This window comes from Haliotis rubra, unplaced genomic scaffold, assembly GCF_003918875.1.
Source record: "Haliotis rubra isolate DU_JTF1 unplaced genomic scaffold, ASM391887v1 Scf529, whole genome shotgun sequence".
NCBI classification, from domain to species: domain Eukaryota; kingdom Metazoa; phylum Mollusca; class Gastropoda; order Lepetellida; family Haliotidae; genus Haliotis; species Haliotis rubra.
In genome coordinates this window covers 736,106-751,765 of record NW_025767223.1, presented here as the reverse complement: position 1 = coordinate 751,765, position 15,660 = coordinate 736,106, and the positions used below count along the sequence as shown (strand labels likewise).

The following is a 15,660-nucleotide window of genomic DNA, read 5'->3' as shown; positions in this document are numbered from 1 at the left end:
AGAAATGGGCTTTACACATTGTACCCATGTGAGGAATTGAACCCGGATCTTCGGAGTGAAGAGCGAACTCTGTAAGTGTAACCGCTAGGCTACCCACAGCCCTGCAAGTACCGGGAAAGTCATTACAGGCAATCATCCCTTCTACCCTTATTGGTACCATTCTACCCTTATTGATACCATTCTGCCCTTATTGGTACCATTCTACCCATATTGTTTCCATTCTACCCATATTGTACCATTCTACCTTATTGGTACCATGTTACTGTAACACCTAATGATCATTACAGGCAATCATTCTACCCTTATTGGTACCAGTCTACCCTTATTGGTACCATTCTACCCTTATTGGTACCATTCTACCCTTATTGGTACCTAGTGTTTCCTTCTGCTTCTGTTGTGGTTAAGGATCTGTTACTGTAACACCTAATGATCAGTATTCAATGTGTTGTGAACAGATATTCAGGATGTGTACTGTGATATATTGAGAGATGGAGAGTTTGCATGTGATTGACACATTTGCACATGCAGATGCTATTTTCTATATACTAATGTAAATATTACATCATTGTTATTTGTCGCCATTTTAAAGTAACAGGGCAAATAACAACACCAGAGAGAAAAAAATCTTTGATGTTTAATTAGTTTTGTCAATTTGATGGTAAATAGCATTTGTCGATGATTCTGTGAAATGATAATATAAGCTATTGCGATATATGTCATTTGGAAAGCATATTGCTGTATTCGGTTATACAGGTAGTATTGTGCTGTCATAGTAGATATAGTTTTATAGTTTACCTCATGCTTAATGAAGTCACACATGGCAATCAATAAATGTTTATATTGACTGCACATTCAATGCACACAAAAATAGAATAAAATGAAAAGGAAGAAAAGGCAAAGGTTTAGCAGTAGTAGAAACTGTAGACATTATTACATTAGTTTGAGTTTTGGCAGTGAAACAATTCCAACAGCTGTTGGGACAAAGTCAGAGTTGAAACATAGACAATATATATATACATGTATATTCTAGGCGTCCCACTTTGACTAGGCGTCTGACTTTGTGTGCTGGCGATAAGGTGTCTGACTCTGAGGCTGTGGGTTCGAATCCCGGATGGGACTCAACCCCAAAAAAGTACTAGAATCTGTACTTTACTGAGATATTATGTAATCCCAAATATAACATATGTTACATTTGACCACTTTCTAAAATGGCATTGTGTATTTCATGTTTATTCTAAAGAGTAAACAAGGCACTTGTAAGTTGATAAAAATTGCCTATGCCAAATTATGTTGAAAAATGGTTTTCAAGGTATGGCACGGAATGGATGTGAAGACCAATGAAAGGGAACCAAGCCCAACACTACATGTCTGCCTTTTTCCTTTGTACATTGAAATGCACAATTCTCATGTGTCCATATAGAGCGGGAAGACTATGTATACCGCCATGTGTACATTCTGTAATGCTTTGATTACAAATCTATTGATATTCATGCATGACATTATGTCAGATAAATACTCGGCATCATTTCAGAATTTAAATAAAGATATTTTTATACATTTTAAAGCCTGTTTGTGTAGTTTGTAAAAATAACAGTTGCTAAGAAACAAGTAAAGTGTGTTTACTACATGCCATAACGAAAGGAAGAAGATCTTAGCTCCGGCTCTGAGTTGTATATTTTTGTTTGCTTGTTTGTTGTTTAACGCCGAAGTCAACAATATTTCAACTATATGGCGGTAGTCTGTAAATAATGGGAGTCCAGATCAGACAATGCAGTGATCAACAGCATGAGTATCAATCTATGCAATTGGTATGTGATGACATGTGTCAACCAAGTCAGTCAACCATGTCAGTGAGCCTGAGAGTGAGGTGAGTGAGGTGAAAGATGAAATTGGGTTTAACGTCGTGCTTGAGAATATTTCGCTCATATGACGACGTGCATGCGTGTGTGTGTGTATGTGCGGCTGCTTGTACTAGCCCAGACTGAAGCTGGTTTTATAGTACTAGCCCACTGAGATACCATGCTGCAGTGAAGCATGAATACCACACTCAGACACATTATACTGACTCCGAGCCGACCAGTGCTTGTTGTACCTATTAATGCCGACCGCCAGGCAGAGACCAACAAGTACCATATTTTAACGTCTTTTGGTATGACGCGGTCAGGGATCGAACCGGCGACCTTCTGCTCTCCGGGTGGACGCTCTAACCACTACACCACAGAGGCGGTCGAGTGAGTGAGTGAGTGAGTGGGGATGGGTATGTGGGTTTGTTGGTGAGTGAGTAAATTGAAACACATGACGCCTTGTAGACGAATACAAATTTCAACCTCATATTTTGTTATTATTCTAGATTATGCATATCACATCAGTTGATTTTGTTTGAGGGAAAACTTGCTTTACTATTTAAATGCAATGTGCAATGACCCTCTGCCTTCTAATGAACGCTGGCAATATACATAAGCCTACCTATATTAATAGTCCATAGATTGCATTATACACTGGACTGACACCCTAAACGATGCACAAAGGCAGCCAAAACACCCCATACTTTCCCCATGGATCAGGGTGTAATAAATTTATCATCCTCGGCAAGGTATATAACCAGAGCTGCCCATCAGGTTAACAGTCACATGACCATCTCATCCTACCGGGTACCCATTCACTGCTGGGTGAACAGAGACATTTTGATCCAAGTCCCTTGCCAAAGGGAACAACACATGTGCCATATGTGCTCCAGTGTGGGGCAGGACCGATTCCATAGAAAGTCTTAGGAGCTAAGCTTCCATGCACACCTGTGGACAAGCTCTGATATCAATGACCTTTACAGAGTTTGTACGAGAACAACCACTGGTGGATATTGTCAAATCCTGAGAAAACCTTACAACTGTGCCATTTTCTATCACATGTCGATAAGAGTGATCATGGTGAAACCATCTGATTACACGTGGAAAGGATCTTGTAACCATGGTAACTACCACTGGCATCATCTTAGATGGTATCTCAAAAAGCATCTCTGGTCCTGACTTACGCCTAAATGCTAGTTACATATCAGGTATTGACAATTGCCATACATCAATACATTGATCAATACTTTAACTTAAGTTATAACCAATTATCAGTAGTTATAACCAATTATCTGAAGTCATAACAATGCAATTGTTAAAATTGACCCTTTGGATTTATCTCCACCAGCATCATATTCAACGAGTGAGTGAGTGAGTGAGTGAGTGAGTGAGTGAGTGAGTGAGTGAGTGAGTGAGTGAGTGAGTGAGTGAGTGAGTTTAGTTTTACGCCACACTCAGCAATATTCCAGCTATATGGCAGCGGTCTGTAAATAATCGAGTCTGGACCAGACAATCCAGTGATCAACAGCACGAGCATCGATCTACACAACTGGGAACCGATGACATGTGTCAACCAAGTCAGTGAGCCTGACCACCCGATCCCGTTAGTCGCCTCTTACGACAAGCATAGTCGCCTTTTGTGGCAAGCATGGGTTGCTGCAGACCTATTCTACCCCGGATCTTCACGGGTCTGATATTCAACGACATATATTTTAAAACTGGAATTCAAACTTTCCCAATTCATGTTGAAATAACCTTGTTTTTTCATTAAAGTCTGTCCACTTTCAGGATAATGTGCACCATGACTATAACAAATAGATATTTTATGTCTTTGCAGAAATACTTGCATTTCACTGATAACAGAATAACCGCACACGGGTTGTATTTCCCAGTTACATAACGCATACAATGCAATCTCAAAATACAATGTTGAAATAGCTACACATGTAGGAAATAGAGCTTTGAAAAGTCCCTATTTAGAACATAATAATAGTTATTTCTGAATATTCCTGCCAGGCTCCCTTAGTTTACAATTCTCGTTAATAAATGTCATGACATGCATGGCCGAGGGCAAGGAAACAATTCCAAATTAGGCACATTATCAATCACGTGTTACTTGCCTGTGGTCATGTCCCTATTATGAGAAAAATAGCCCTGATAAACAGTGTTCATGAATAGTGTCTGACCCTCTGACAAATCTGGCAGATTCCGCTACGGTCCGATAGAACTGTACAACCCGCCGGCCCCAGTGTCTGACTGTATGTTTCATAATGACTTTGACTGAAGTTGTTATATGTCACATGTGACACATGTTTGCTGTTTATAAATCTTAATGTTTGTTAGTACTTTTAAATGCCAATTATAAGAAATTTTAAATCTGAAATGTGTGTTTAATTTTATTCTATGGGTCCTGTGAATTTTCAATGGGTCAGAACAGACATCTGAAACTTACAGGACCCAATGTCCTGTTACTTTGAAACACCATTTGTGAACACTGGATAAAGAATGATGAAAATGTTCCAGGTCATATGGATGTTGAGTGTAAGGTTGGTTGCCACAGTCAGCAATATTCCAGCTATATGGCGGCAATCTGTAAATAATCGAGTCTGAACCAGACAATCCAGTCATCAACAGCATGAGCATCAATCTACGCAAATGGGATATGATGACATGTGTCAACAAAGTCAGCGAGTCTGACCACCCGATCCTGTTAGTCTCCTCTTATGCCAAGCATAGGTTGCTGAGGACCAATTCTCACCTGGATCTGACAGTATGATGGAAACCCCAGATAAAAGTTTCAGACATATACTACTTTCCTGAACCCTGCAACCATGACTACGGTGCTGACAAATCTAGAAACAATTGGAGGGATCTGGAACTGAAACCAAGTATACAGGGTTCTGGTGTGCCCAAGGGACGTAACTCCACACAGCACATGTTAAACATACTGAGAAAATAGGAACTAAATTAATCCCATCCAGATTCTGATTTAGCTCAAGGTGGTTCAAATGACATCATTCTGCACATGCTCAGACAGCACTTGCCATGTCAGGGGTGGAAATAACTTTAAAATTGCTAGTGTACTCCGGAACAGTAGCACATGTAAAATCACTTGCCCTGATAATTTTATCCACTATACCGGCCATTTTCTTGTTGATTTTTTACAATAAACAACATAATTAACATTGGAAAGTCAACTGGACACCGGTACAGTGTGATATACAAATTTGCTTGCCCGACAGAAAAAAAACACTGGACTCGGACGTCGGGCAATGGGTTATTTCCACCCTACGTGTCAAACTTCCGTGTACTCCACGAAACAATTACTGTTTAATCTGTCCGCTCCTGCTATCTGTTCAGACTTATAATGTCTTTATTCAAGTCAGCAATGTTTCAACTGTATCACAACTTAACCAGTCGGAACCAGTCTGGCCCAGACAAACCAGGGATCAATACCGTCAGGAACGATCCATGTCACACAGGGGGAACAAAGGAGGAATAAAAGGTTTCTTACCTTTAGTAGATTTCACTTGGTTTGCATATCGGGAATTGCTGCAAAGAGAAAAGATACTAATTATCTTCCAAACAAACCATTTTTTCATTTGGTCTTGTGCAACAAAACCATCAATGAATTATGCTCATCTAAACGTCCTATTTTCTAAACACTACAGACTCACAAGCCAGCTTGCACCACTTTTTCAAATGGATCCCTATTTCTTCTCTGATGGGCATTTTAGAAGTTGCGTTGATAAAGAATAATGACAATTATTATGGATATACAACTTGTTTTATTCTGTGGAGGCGATGTTTCGACATAGGTTCTAATGTCAGCTTCCCCTTTGTCAACCAGACCATCAACAACACCCTCGACCTAACAACCAAGTCCCCCTCGACAACAAACAGCCCCCTTCACCATCAGTCTCCCATACATAGGATCAACTAGTCATCACATCCATCGACTCTTGAAGCACTAAGCTGACAGACGTCACCTTCCAAAAAGGCAACAGCATCCAGAAACTCTTGCAGGCCACAGGAAGACCTGGGTCATCCCAGAAGCTAGGCCCCTATGTCGGAGAAACATCAAGATCACTAACCCCCAGGATCAAGGAACACCAGGCTTCATTTAGGAAAAATGATTCTAAATCAGCCATTGCCGACCACGTCAAAGCTCATCTTAACCACACCATCAACTGGGACAAGACCAAAAGCATAGTGAAGAACCAGTCAGACTACAAAATTCGTAAACTTTTGGAAGCAGTGCACATCAAGAAGATAGGACCCGCCCTCAACAGAGATAAAGGATACTACATTCACAATGCCTACCATCACTTGATAAAGTAATCAATAATATTTCTTGTGTACATTACCTGTTTCATTCCAACTATGTACATCAACCCCATCCATTGTATAAACATCCACCTGGCTTCCTATCAGTTGTATAAGCTCTAATGCAGTCCATGTATGTCACCCTGCTGGCTTCCTATCAATTTACTCAATCTCTCATACAAACCTTGTACATCAACCTCATCTATTGTATAAACAACTCATTCTCTATCTACTGTAACAATTCATGTATATATTCTCTCAATTTGTTACTCATGTATGTCGAAACGTCACCTCCACAGAATCAAACAAGATGTATATCCATAATAATTGTCATTATTCTTCTGGATCCCTATTCATGGTAAAAGGTATCTTTGACAAAAATGCAGCTCTAAGCTTTTGTTTAACATGGATATTTCTTAGCATGGAGGCCAATGAAAGATGGTAAAAAAGATGGTTCACCATCCTTGCATGCTTACAACCTGGAAACATAATAATAATCTTAGATATCTGTGGCAACAGCATCACTCCTGACTCTCATATGGAGTAATACTGAAAGCCTTGGCAACAGAAACAAAACTTGCATCTAGAAGTTTTTAATTAAAGTCTGTTCAATTTTCAGGGTATGGTGTGCCATGTTTAAAACAATAAAGTAAGGGACCGTTCATAATTTATGACTGTGTGTGTGTGTGTGTGTGTGTGTGTTTGATGATGATTTTAAGGGGGGTCACCCATTCTGTTCGGAGGAGCAATTTTGTAAACACATACTGGGGGGTTAGCAATTTTGTACATAAAAATGTTTAAAATTGATTTTGTACATGACATACAAGGGGGGACACTTATTTTGTACATAAATTTTAGTGGGGAGGGTGTCATTCACATTGTACATGCTTCATCCCATTGGGGTCACCAACCATGACAATCCAGTGCAACATCCCATTGAGGTCACCAACCATGACAACCCAGTGCAACATGCCATTGGGGTCGCCAACCATGACAACCTGGTGCAACATCCCATTAGGGTCACCAACCATGACAACCTGGTGCAACATCCCATTGGGGTCACCAGCCATGACAACCTGGTGCAACATCCCATTGGGGTCACCAACCATGACAACCTGGTGCAACATCCCATTGAGGTCACCAACCATGACAACCCAGTGCAACATTCCATTGGGGTCACCAACCATGACAACCTGGTGCAACATCCCATTGGGGTCACCAACCATGACAACCTGGTGCAACATCCCATTGGAGCCACCAACCATGACAACCTGGTGCAACATCCCATTGAGGTCACCAACCATGACAACCCAGTGCAACATCCCATTGGAGCCACCAACCATGACAACCCAGTACAACATCCCATTGGAGCCACCAACCATGACAACCCAGTGCAACATCCCATTGGAGCCACCAACCATGACAACCCAGAGCAACATCCCATTGGAGCCACCAACCATGACAACCTGGTGCAACATCCCATTGAGGTCACCAACCATGACAACCCAGTGCAACATCCCATTGGGGTCACCAACCATGACAACCCAGTGCAACATCCCATTGAGGTCACCAACCATGACAACCCAGTACAACATCCCATTGAGGTCACCAACCATGACAACCTGGTGCAACATCCCATTGAGGTCACCAACCATGACAACCTGGTGCAACATCCCATTGGGGTCACCAACCATGACAACCTGGTGCAACATCCCATTGAGGTCACCAACCATGACAACCTGGTGCAACATCCCATTGGGGTCACCAACCATGACAACCTGGTGCAACATCCCATTGAGGTCACCAACCATGACAACCTGGTGCAACATCCCATTGGAGTCACCAACCATGACAACCTGGTGCAACATCCCATTGAGGTCACCAACCATGACAACCTGGTGCAACATCCCATTGAGGTCACCAACCATGACAACCCACTACAACATCCCATTGAGGTCACCAACCATGACGACCTGGTGCAACATCCCATTGGAGCCACCAACCATGACAACCTGGTGCAACATCCCATTGGGGTCACCAACCATGACAACCCACTACAACATCCCATTGAGGTCACCAACCATGACAACCTGGTGCAACATCCCATTGGAGCCACCAACCATGACAACCTGGTGCAACATTCCATTGAGGTCACCAACCATGACAACCCACTACAACATCCCATTGAGGTCACCAACCATGACAACCCACTACAACATCCCATTGAGGTCACCAACCATGACAACCTGGTGCAACATCCCATTGGAGCCAGCAACCATGACAACCTGGTGCAACATCCCATTGGGGTCACCAACCATGACAACCCACTACAACATCCCATTGAGGTCACCAACCATGACAACCTGGTGCAACATCCCATTGGAGCCACCAACCATGACGACCCAGTGCAACATCCCATTGAGGTCACCAACCATGACAACCCAGTGCAACATCCCATTGAGGTCACCAACCATGACAACCCAGTGCAACATCCCATTGAGGTCACCAACCATGACGACCTGGTGCAACATCCCATTGGAGCCACCAACCATGACAACCTGGTGCAACATCCCATTGGGGTCACCAACCATGACAACCCACTACAACATCCCATTGAGGTCACCAACCATGACAACCTGGTGCAACATCCCATTGGAGCCACCAACCATGACGACCCAGTGCAACATCCCATTGAGGTCACCAACCATGACAACCTGGTGCAACATCCCATTGAGGTCACCAACCATGACAACCTGGTGCAACATCCCATTGAGGTCACCAACCATGACGACCCAGTGCAACATCCCATTGAGGTCACCAACCCTGACAACCAAGTGCAACATCCCATTGAGGTCACCAACCATGACAACCCAGTACAACATCCCATTGAGGTCACCAACCATGACAACCTGGTGCAACATCCCATTGAGGTCACCAACCATGACAACCTGGTGCAACATCCCATTGAGGTCACCAACCATGGCTGACCTGGTGCAACATCCCATTGAGGTCACCAACCATGACAACCTGGTGCAACATCCGGTGAGGTCATAACCATGACGACCTGGTGCAACATCCCATTGAGGTCACCAACCATGACAACCCACTACAACATCCCATTGAGGTCACCAACCATGACAACCTGGTGCAACATCCCATTGAGGTCACCAACCATGACAACCTGGTGCAACATCCCATTGAGGTCACCAACCATGACAACCTGGTGCAACATCCCATTGAGGTCACCAACCGGACAACCTGGTGCAACATCCCATTGGGGTCACCAACCATGACAACCTGGTGCAACATCCCATTGGGGTCACCAACCATGACAACCTGGTGCAACATCCATTGAGGTCACCAACCATGACAACCTGGTGCAACATCCCATTGGAGTCACCAACCATGACAACCTGGTGCAACATCCCATTGAGGTCACCAACCATGACAACCTGGTGCATATTGATCCCATTGAGGTCACCAACTTCATGGCGTTACTCCACTACAACATCCCATTGGGGTAAACCAACCATGACGACCTGGTGCAACATCCCATTGGAGCCACCAACCATGACAACCCTGGTGCAACATCCCATTGGGGTCACCAACCATGACAACCCACTACAACATCCCATTGGAGGTCACCAACCATGACAACCTGGTGCAACATCCCATTGGAGCCACCAACCATGACAACCTGGTGCAACATTCCATTGAGGTCACCAACCATGACAACCCACTACAACATCCCATTGAGGTCACCAACCATGACAACCCACTACAACATCCCATTGAGGTCACCAACCATGACAACCTGGTGCAACATCCCATTGGAGCCAGCAACCATGACAACCTGGTGCAACATCCCATTGGGGTCACCAACCATGACAACCCACTACAACATCCCATTGAGGTCACCAACCATGACAACCTGGTGCAACATCCCATTGGAGCCACCAACCATGACGACCCAGTGCAACATCCCATTGAGGTCACCAACCATGACAACCCAGTGCAACATCCCATTGAGGTCACCAACCATGACAACCCAGTGCAACATCCCATTGAGGTCACCAACCATGACGACCTGGTGCAACGCATCCCATTGGAGCCACCAACCATGACAACCTGGTGCAACATCCCATTGGGGTCACCAACCATGACAACCCACTACAACATCCCATTGAGGTCACCAACCATGACCACCTGGTGCAACAACATCCCATTGGAGCCACCAACCATGACTGCACCCAGTGCAACATCCCATTGGAGGTCACCAACCATGACAACCTGGTGCAACATCCCATTGAGGTCACCAACCATGACAACCTGGTGCAACATCCCATTGAGGTCACCAACCATGACGACCCAGTGCAACATCCCATTGAGGTCACCAACCCTGACAACCCAGTGCAACATCCCATTGAGGTCACCAACCATGACAACCCAGTGCAACATCCCATTGAGGTCACCAACCATGACAACCTGGTGCAACATCCCATTGAGGTCACCAACCATGACAACCTGGTGCAACATCCCATTGAGGTCACCAACCATGACGACCTGGTGCAACATCCCATTGAGGTCACCAACCATGACAACCTGGTGCAACATCCCATTGAGGTCACCAACCATGACGACCTGGTGCAACATCCCATTGAGGTCACCAACCATGACAACCCACTACAACATCCCATTGAGGTCATCAACCATGACAACCTGGTGCAACATCCCATTGAGGTCACCAACCATGACGACCCAGTGCAACATCCCATTGAGGTCACCAACCATGACAACCTGGTGCAACATCCCATTGAGGTCACCAACCATGACAACCTGGTGCAACATCCCATTGAGGTCACCAACCATGACAGCCTGGTGCAACATCCCATTGAGGTCACCAACCATGACAACCTGGTGCAACATCCCATTGAGGTCACCAACCATGACGACCCAGTGCAACATCCCATTGAGGTCACCAACCATGACAACCTGGTGCAACATCCCATTGAGGTCACCAACCATGACAACCTGGTGCAACATCCCATTGAGGTCACCAACCATGACAACCTGGTGCAACATCCCATTGAGGTCACCAACCATGGCGCTGACTCCAGTGCAACATCCCATTGAGGTCACCAACCATGACAACCTGGTGCAACATCCCATTGAGGTCACCAACCATGACGAACCCAGTGCAACATCCCATTGAGGTCACCAACCATGACAACCTGGTGCAACATCCCATTGAGGTCACCAACCATGACAACCCACTACAACATCCCATTGAGGTCACCAACCATGACAACCTGGTGCAACATCCCATTGAGGTCACCAACCATGACAACCTGGTGCAACATCCCATTGAGGTCACCAACCATGACAACCTGGTGCAACATCCCATTGAGGTCACCAACCATGACAACCTGGTGCAACATCCCATTGAGGTCACCAACCATGACGACCCAGTGCAACATCCCATTGAGGTCACCAACCATGACGACCCAGTGCAACATCCCATTGAGGTCACCAACCATGACGGCCCAGTGCAACATCCCATTGAGGTCACCAACCATGACAACCCAGTGCAACATCCCATTGGAGCCACCAACCATGACAACCCACTACAACATCCCATTGGGGTCACCAACCATGACAACCCAGTGTAACATCCCATTGGAGCCACCAACCATGACAACCCACTACAACATCCCATTGGGGTCACCAACCATGACAACCCAGTCCAACACCCAGTCATTCTAGGACCAGTACTGCACCTATATTTCACCGTGATATACTCCAGCCAACAGACACAGGAGACTGTTTACCTGGATTCAAGGGACTGTATCTTCTTCTCCCTCTGTTTCTTGTCCTCCTCGTTAGACAGAATATCGTTAGATGCAATCAGAGCCTCGAACTGCCTCCTCATCATCTGTAGACAGGAGTGAGTGAGTGAGTGAATGAGTTTGTCAATGAATGAGTGACTGGGTGTGTGAACGAACAAATGAGTATAAGTCACAGAGACGATGTCCAAAAATAAACTAAATAACAGTCTCCATTCTACAATGAAAAAACAATACACAGTCTCTTTGGTTATAGTATAGATGCTTAGAGATGTGGTAACAGTATGGATTTAATAAGCTCTTCATTTTGTCACCTATTCAACATGTTCAAGCTGTTTTGTCAAGGCGATGATGGTCAGGTTTTTTTTGTTATTATTTCTTTGTCTTAGAGGGGGAGTCAATCGATTGTCAAACACATTCTGAGGTCAAATTATTCAGTTTTTAGCCTTTTCTCTTACAAAATACTGTTACAAATTGTTGGTCTCAGGGGACATAACTGCACAGCAACCACAAACCCAAGTTCCCCCTGTACTTCTAGAAAACTTAATTCTCAAAGGGGTCATACTTCTGCTCCTTCCAGACTGTTCTTCAGGTTGATGATCTCTCTGTCCTTGACCTTCAGCTTGGCCTCAAGGTCAACACGGGTCTGTTTAAGTGGCTCTGTGCTCTGCAGCGACGACTTCAACTGCGTCTCCAGCATCTCACAGTCTCTGCAGAAACAACATCCACAACACATCAGACAGCATACAAGTCTCTCTGAAGGCAATATTTTGAAAATATTCACCTGTAATTACATTTTCCATTCCTGGTATTTGCATCTCATTTCAGTGGTTGATAGAGTGTGTTAAGATCCATGATGTCACAGGTGAACAGTTCAGCCACTGAGGCCATCAATTCACTGATTCAGTCTTTGAAGGCTAGCTCTGTACCTAGGTTCCATTGCATGCACAGTGAGGATTTGCTGGTGCTCAAATTTGTTATTTCAGCAATACCGGTGATTACCGATAACATGAGCATTGATGGAAGAAAAATCTTCAATAACATGTATGATTGTATCAATCAAGTCTGCAAGCATAACAACCACATCCCACTGGTTGCATCTTACATGAAGCAGAAGTTGCTGACGACCAATTCTAACAAGGATCTTCGGAAGATGTGCTTAGACATATTTAGAAAAATACTACTTTCCTACTCACAACTGAGATCGATCCAGCTTCCTTGATAAGTCTTCCAGTCGCTTGTTCTGGACATCATATTGTGGGATGGTTAAAGAAAAAATCATAGAACATTAATGATGCCACATACCAAACTTAAACTTTACATAAGGTGAGAAACCCAGAACCATACACGTATAAAAATTGAAAATGGACACACGCAAAATACAGAGTGCATCCACTAGGACACAGAGAACGCATATTCATGTTCAGGAGTAAATGCTGTCATCTTACACTTTGGGATGCATGTTATCAGTGTTTACGCTGATTTAATTATTTATCGGACACTGTGTCTGGCGACCTACAATTTTACCGGACATGAATGAAATTTGCTGGTCATATCCTATTACCATACTGTAAGTACTCTTTTCAAAGCTATTTTTAGCCTGAGTATTTCCACAACATAACAATTTTTGCGACCATGATAGCACAGCCAAGACTGTCATTTCACTTACCCATGATTTTAAAAATTTAAATACATGATTATTTACCGGACACAGTGTCCGGCTGGCTTTCAATTTAACGGTCCCTAACAAATTTTTCCGGCGATTTTCAGGTATATACCGGAAACGGAAACACTGATGTTATGTCTCAGAGTGAGGGGACCGTGTGGTGGTGAGAGTGTCCGCCTCGAGAGCAGAAGGTTGCAGGTTCAATCCACGGCCGCATCATACCAAAAGGCGTTAAAATATGGTACTTGTTGGTCCTTGCCTGGTGCTCAGCATTATTGGGTACAACAAGGACTGGTCGGCTCGGATATGTCAGTATAATGAGTCTGAGTGGGGTATTCATGCTTCACTGCGGTATGGTATCTCAGTGAGCTGGCACTATAAAACCTGCTTAAGTCTGGGCTAGTACAAGCAGCCACGCATACACATACATGCACGTCATCATATGAGTGAAATAATGTTAAGTATGACGTTAATCGGCATGGTTTCCTTGGCCAAAAGGTATGAATACCAGATGTCTTTTAACATGGTTAAATGAAACTGAATCTGTGAGGGACTCAATAAAGTGTCAGGGTGTCTGACAAATCACTTGAATGCATAATGAGGACTTTACAGTGAAAAGGACTTTAAAAAGTCTCAATGACTAGGAGTGAGTGAGTTTAGTTTTACGCTGCTTTTAGTTCAGGGATGAGAATGAAGTTTTGAGAAAAACTCTGAAAACTAGCCGGGGGTTTAGCATCTATCAGATTTAGACGACCCTTGGCCTTATGAAATTCCCGGAATTCCGAGGATCCGTGGAAAATTCTCATCCCTGTTAGTAATATTCCTGCAATATCACAGTGGGGGACACCAGACATTGGCCTCACATATTGTACCTAAGTGGGGAATCAAACTCAAGTCTTCGGGGTGATGAGCGGACGCTTTAACCACAAGGCAACTTCACCGCCCCTCAATGAATAGGAAGGATTACTTGTGTGTTTGTTTGTTTGTTGTGTCTGTCTGTAATACCAATCTGGACCAAACTATCCAGTGATCACTACTGTGACCAGCAATTCATGCTCTCGGGGTACAATATAATATAATATATAATACAATATAATACAATATAATACAATCAACCAAGTCATAAACTCTGAGTACTCATTTGGCCATCTGATCTATTTAGCTTCATCTTATGACCAGCATATTCTAACCTAGCATCCATAGTACAGGTGTCCTCCCATTACGCAGACAGCCAGTTCGCAGACACCTTAAAACAACAACATTTACGGTTCAGTGAACAGATTATCTACTACCTGTTACCTACACATTATAATGGAATAGTCCAAGTAAAAACACAGGTACAAACTGAAGCTATATTATTTATTTTGAAAGATGGACGAAAAGAATTTGAATTTTTATTGCTGCTATATATAAAAAGTGTATTGTCATAAACATTTCGGTTTAACCTTCTAGTCTAAGAAAGTCGGCATTAGCTTAGCTATTACAAATTATGCGACACTGTTGTATCATGTAAAATCAAATAAAAGACAAATGTGTACCTAAATATTATTCATATCTAGAGAAAAGAAGTTATATGTTTGTGAGACAATATTAAGATATATGGCGAGTGTAACGATTTATTTAGAATAAACATTTAAAATATGGCATCATGTGACTGTGGCCATGGATGTGAGAATGTTTTTATTACTTCCTTGAATGTCCAATAACTGTTACAATCTTTAGAAAGTATTGTTAAAATTAGAACACTGATTAAGTAATCATTATCTTGCATGGCAATGCAGGTGTCTTATTACTGCAAATCAGAATGTTTTTCAATTATGTACACACACGCATCTATATCTACCCAACAAAACTTTTTCTCAGTTAACGTCTGTTGTACATATGCTATTATTGGGAGGGGTCTTTTCTATCAATAAACACAATCAAACCTCTCATTGACAAACCTGTTTTATATTCGACAGTAATTGATAGTAAATCAATT

At 43.3% G+C, this 15,660-nt stretch overlaps 1 protein-coding gene across 1 annotated transcript in view; it reads right to left on the bottom strand.

The window, feature by feature from the left end:
* LOC124252894 overlaps positions 1-13,264 on the bottom strand; it is a 41,842-nt gene extending 28,578 nt beyond the window's left edge. The window contains exons 1-4 of the mRNA XM_046686572.1: positions 13,210-13,264; positions 12,579-12,723; positions 11,999-12,102; positions 5,359-5,396 (exon numbers count right to left, since the gene is read on the bottom strand). Coding sequence (XP_046542528.1) covers positions 5,359-5,396; positions 11,999-12,102; positions 12,579-12,713 — 277 coding nt within the window. The 5' untranslated portion in view covers positions 12,714-12,723; positions 13,210-13,264. The remainder of the gene's footprint in view (positions 1-5,358; positions 5,397-11,998; positions 12,103-12,578; positions 12,724-13,209) is intronic.
* Positions 13,265-15,660: the final 2,396 nt, after the last annotated feature.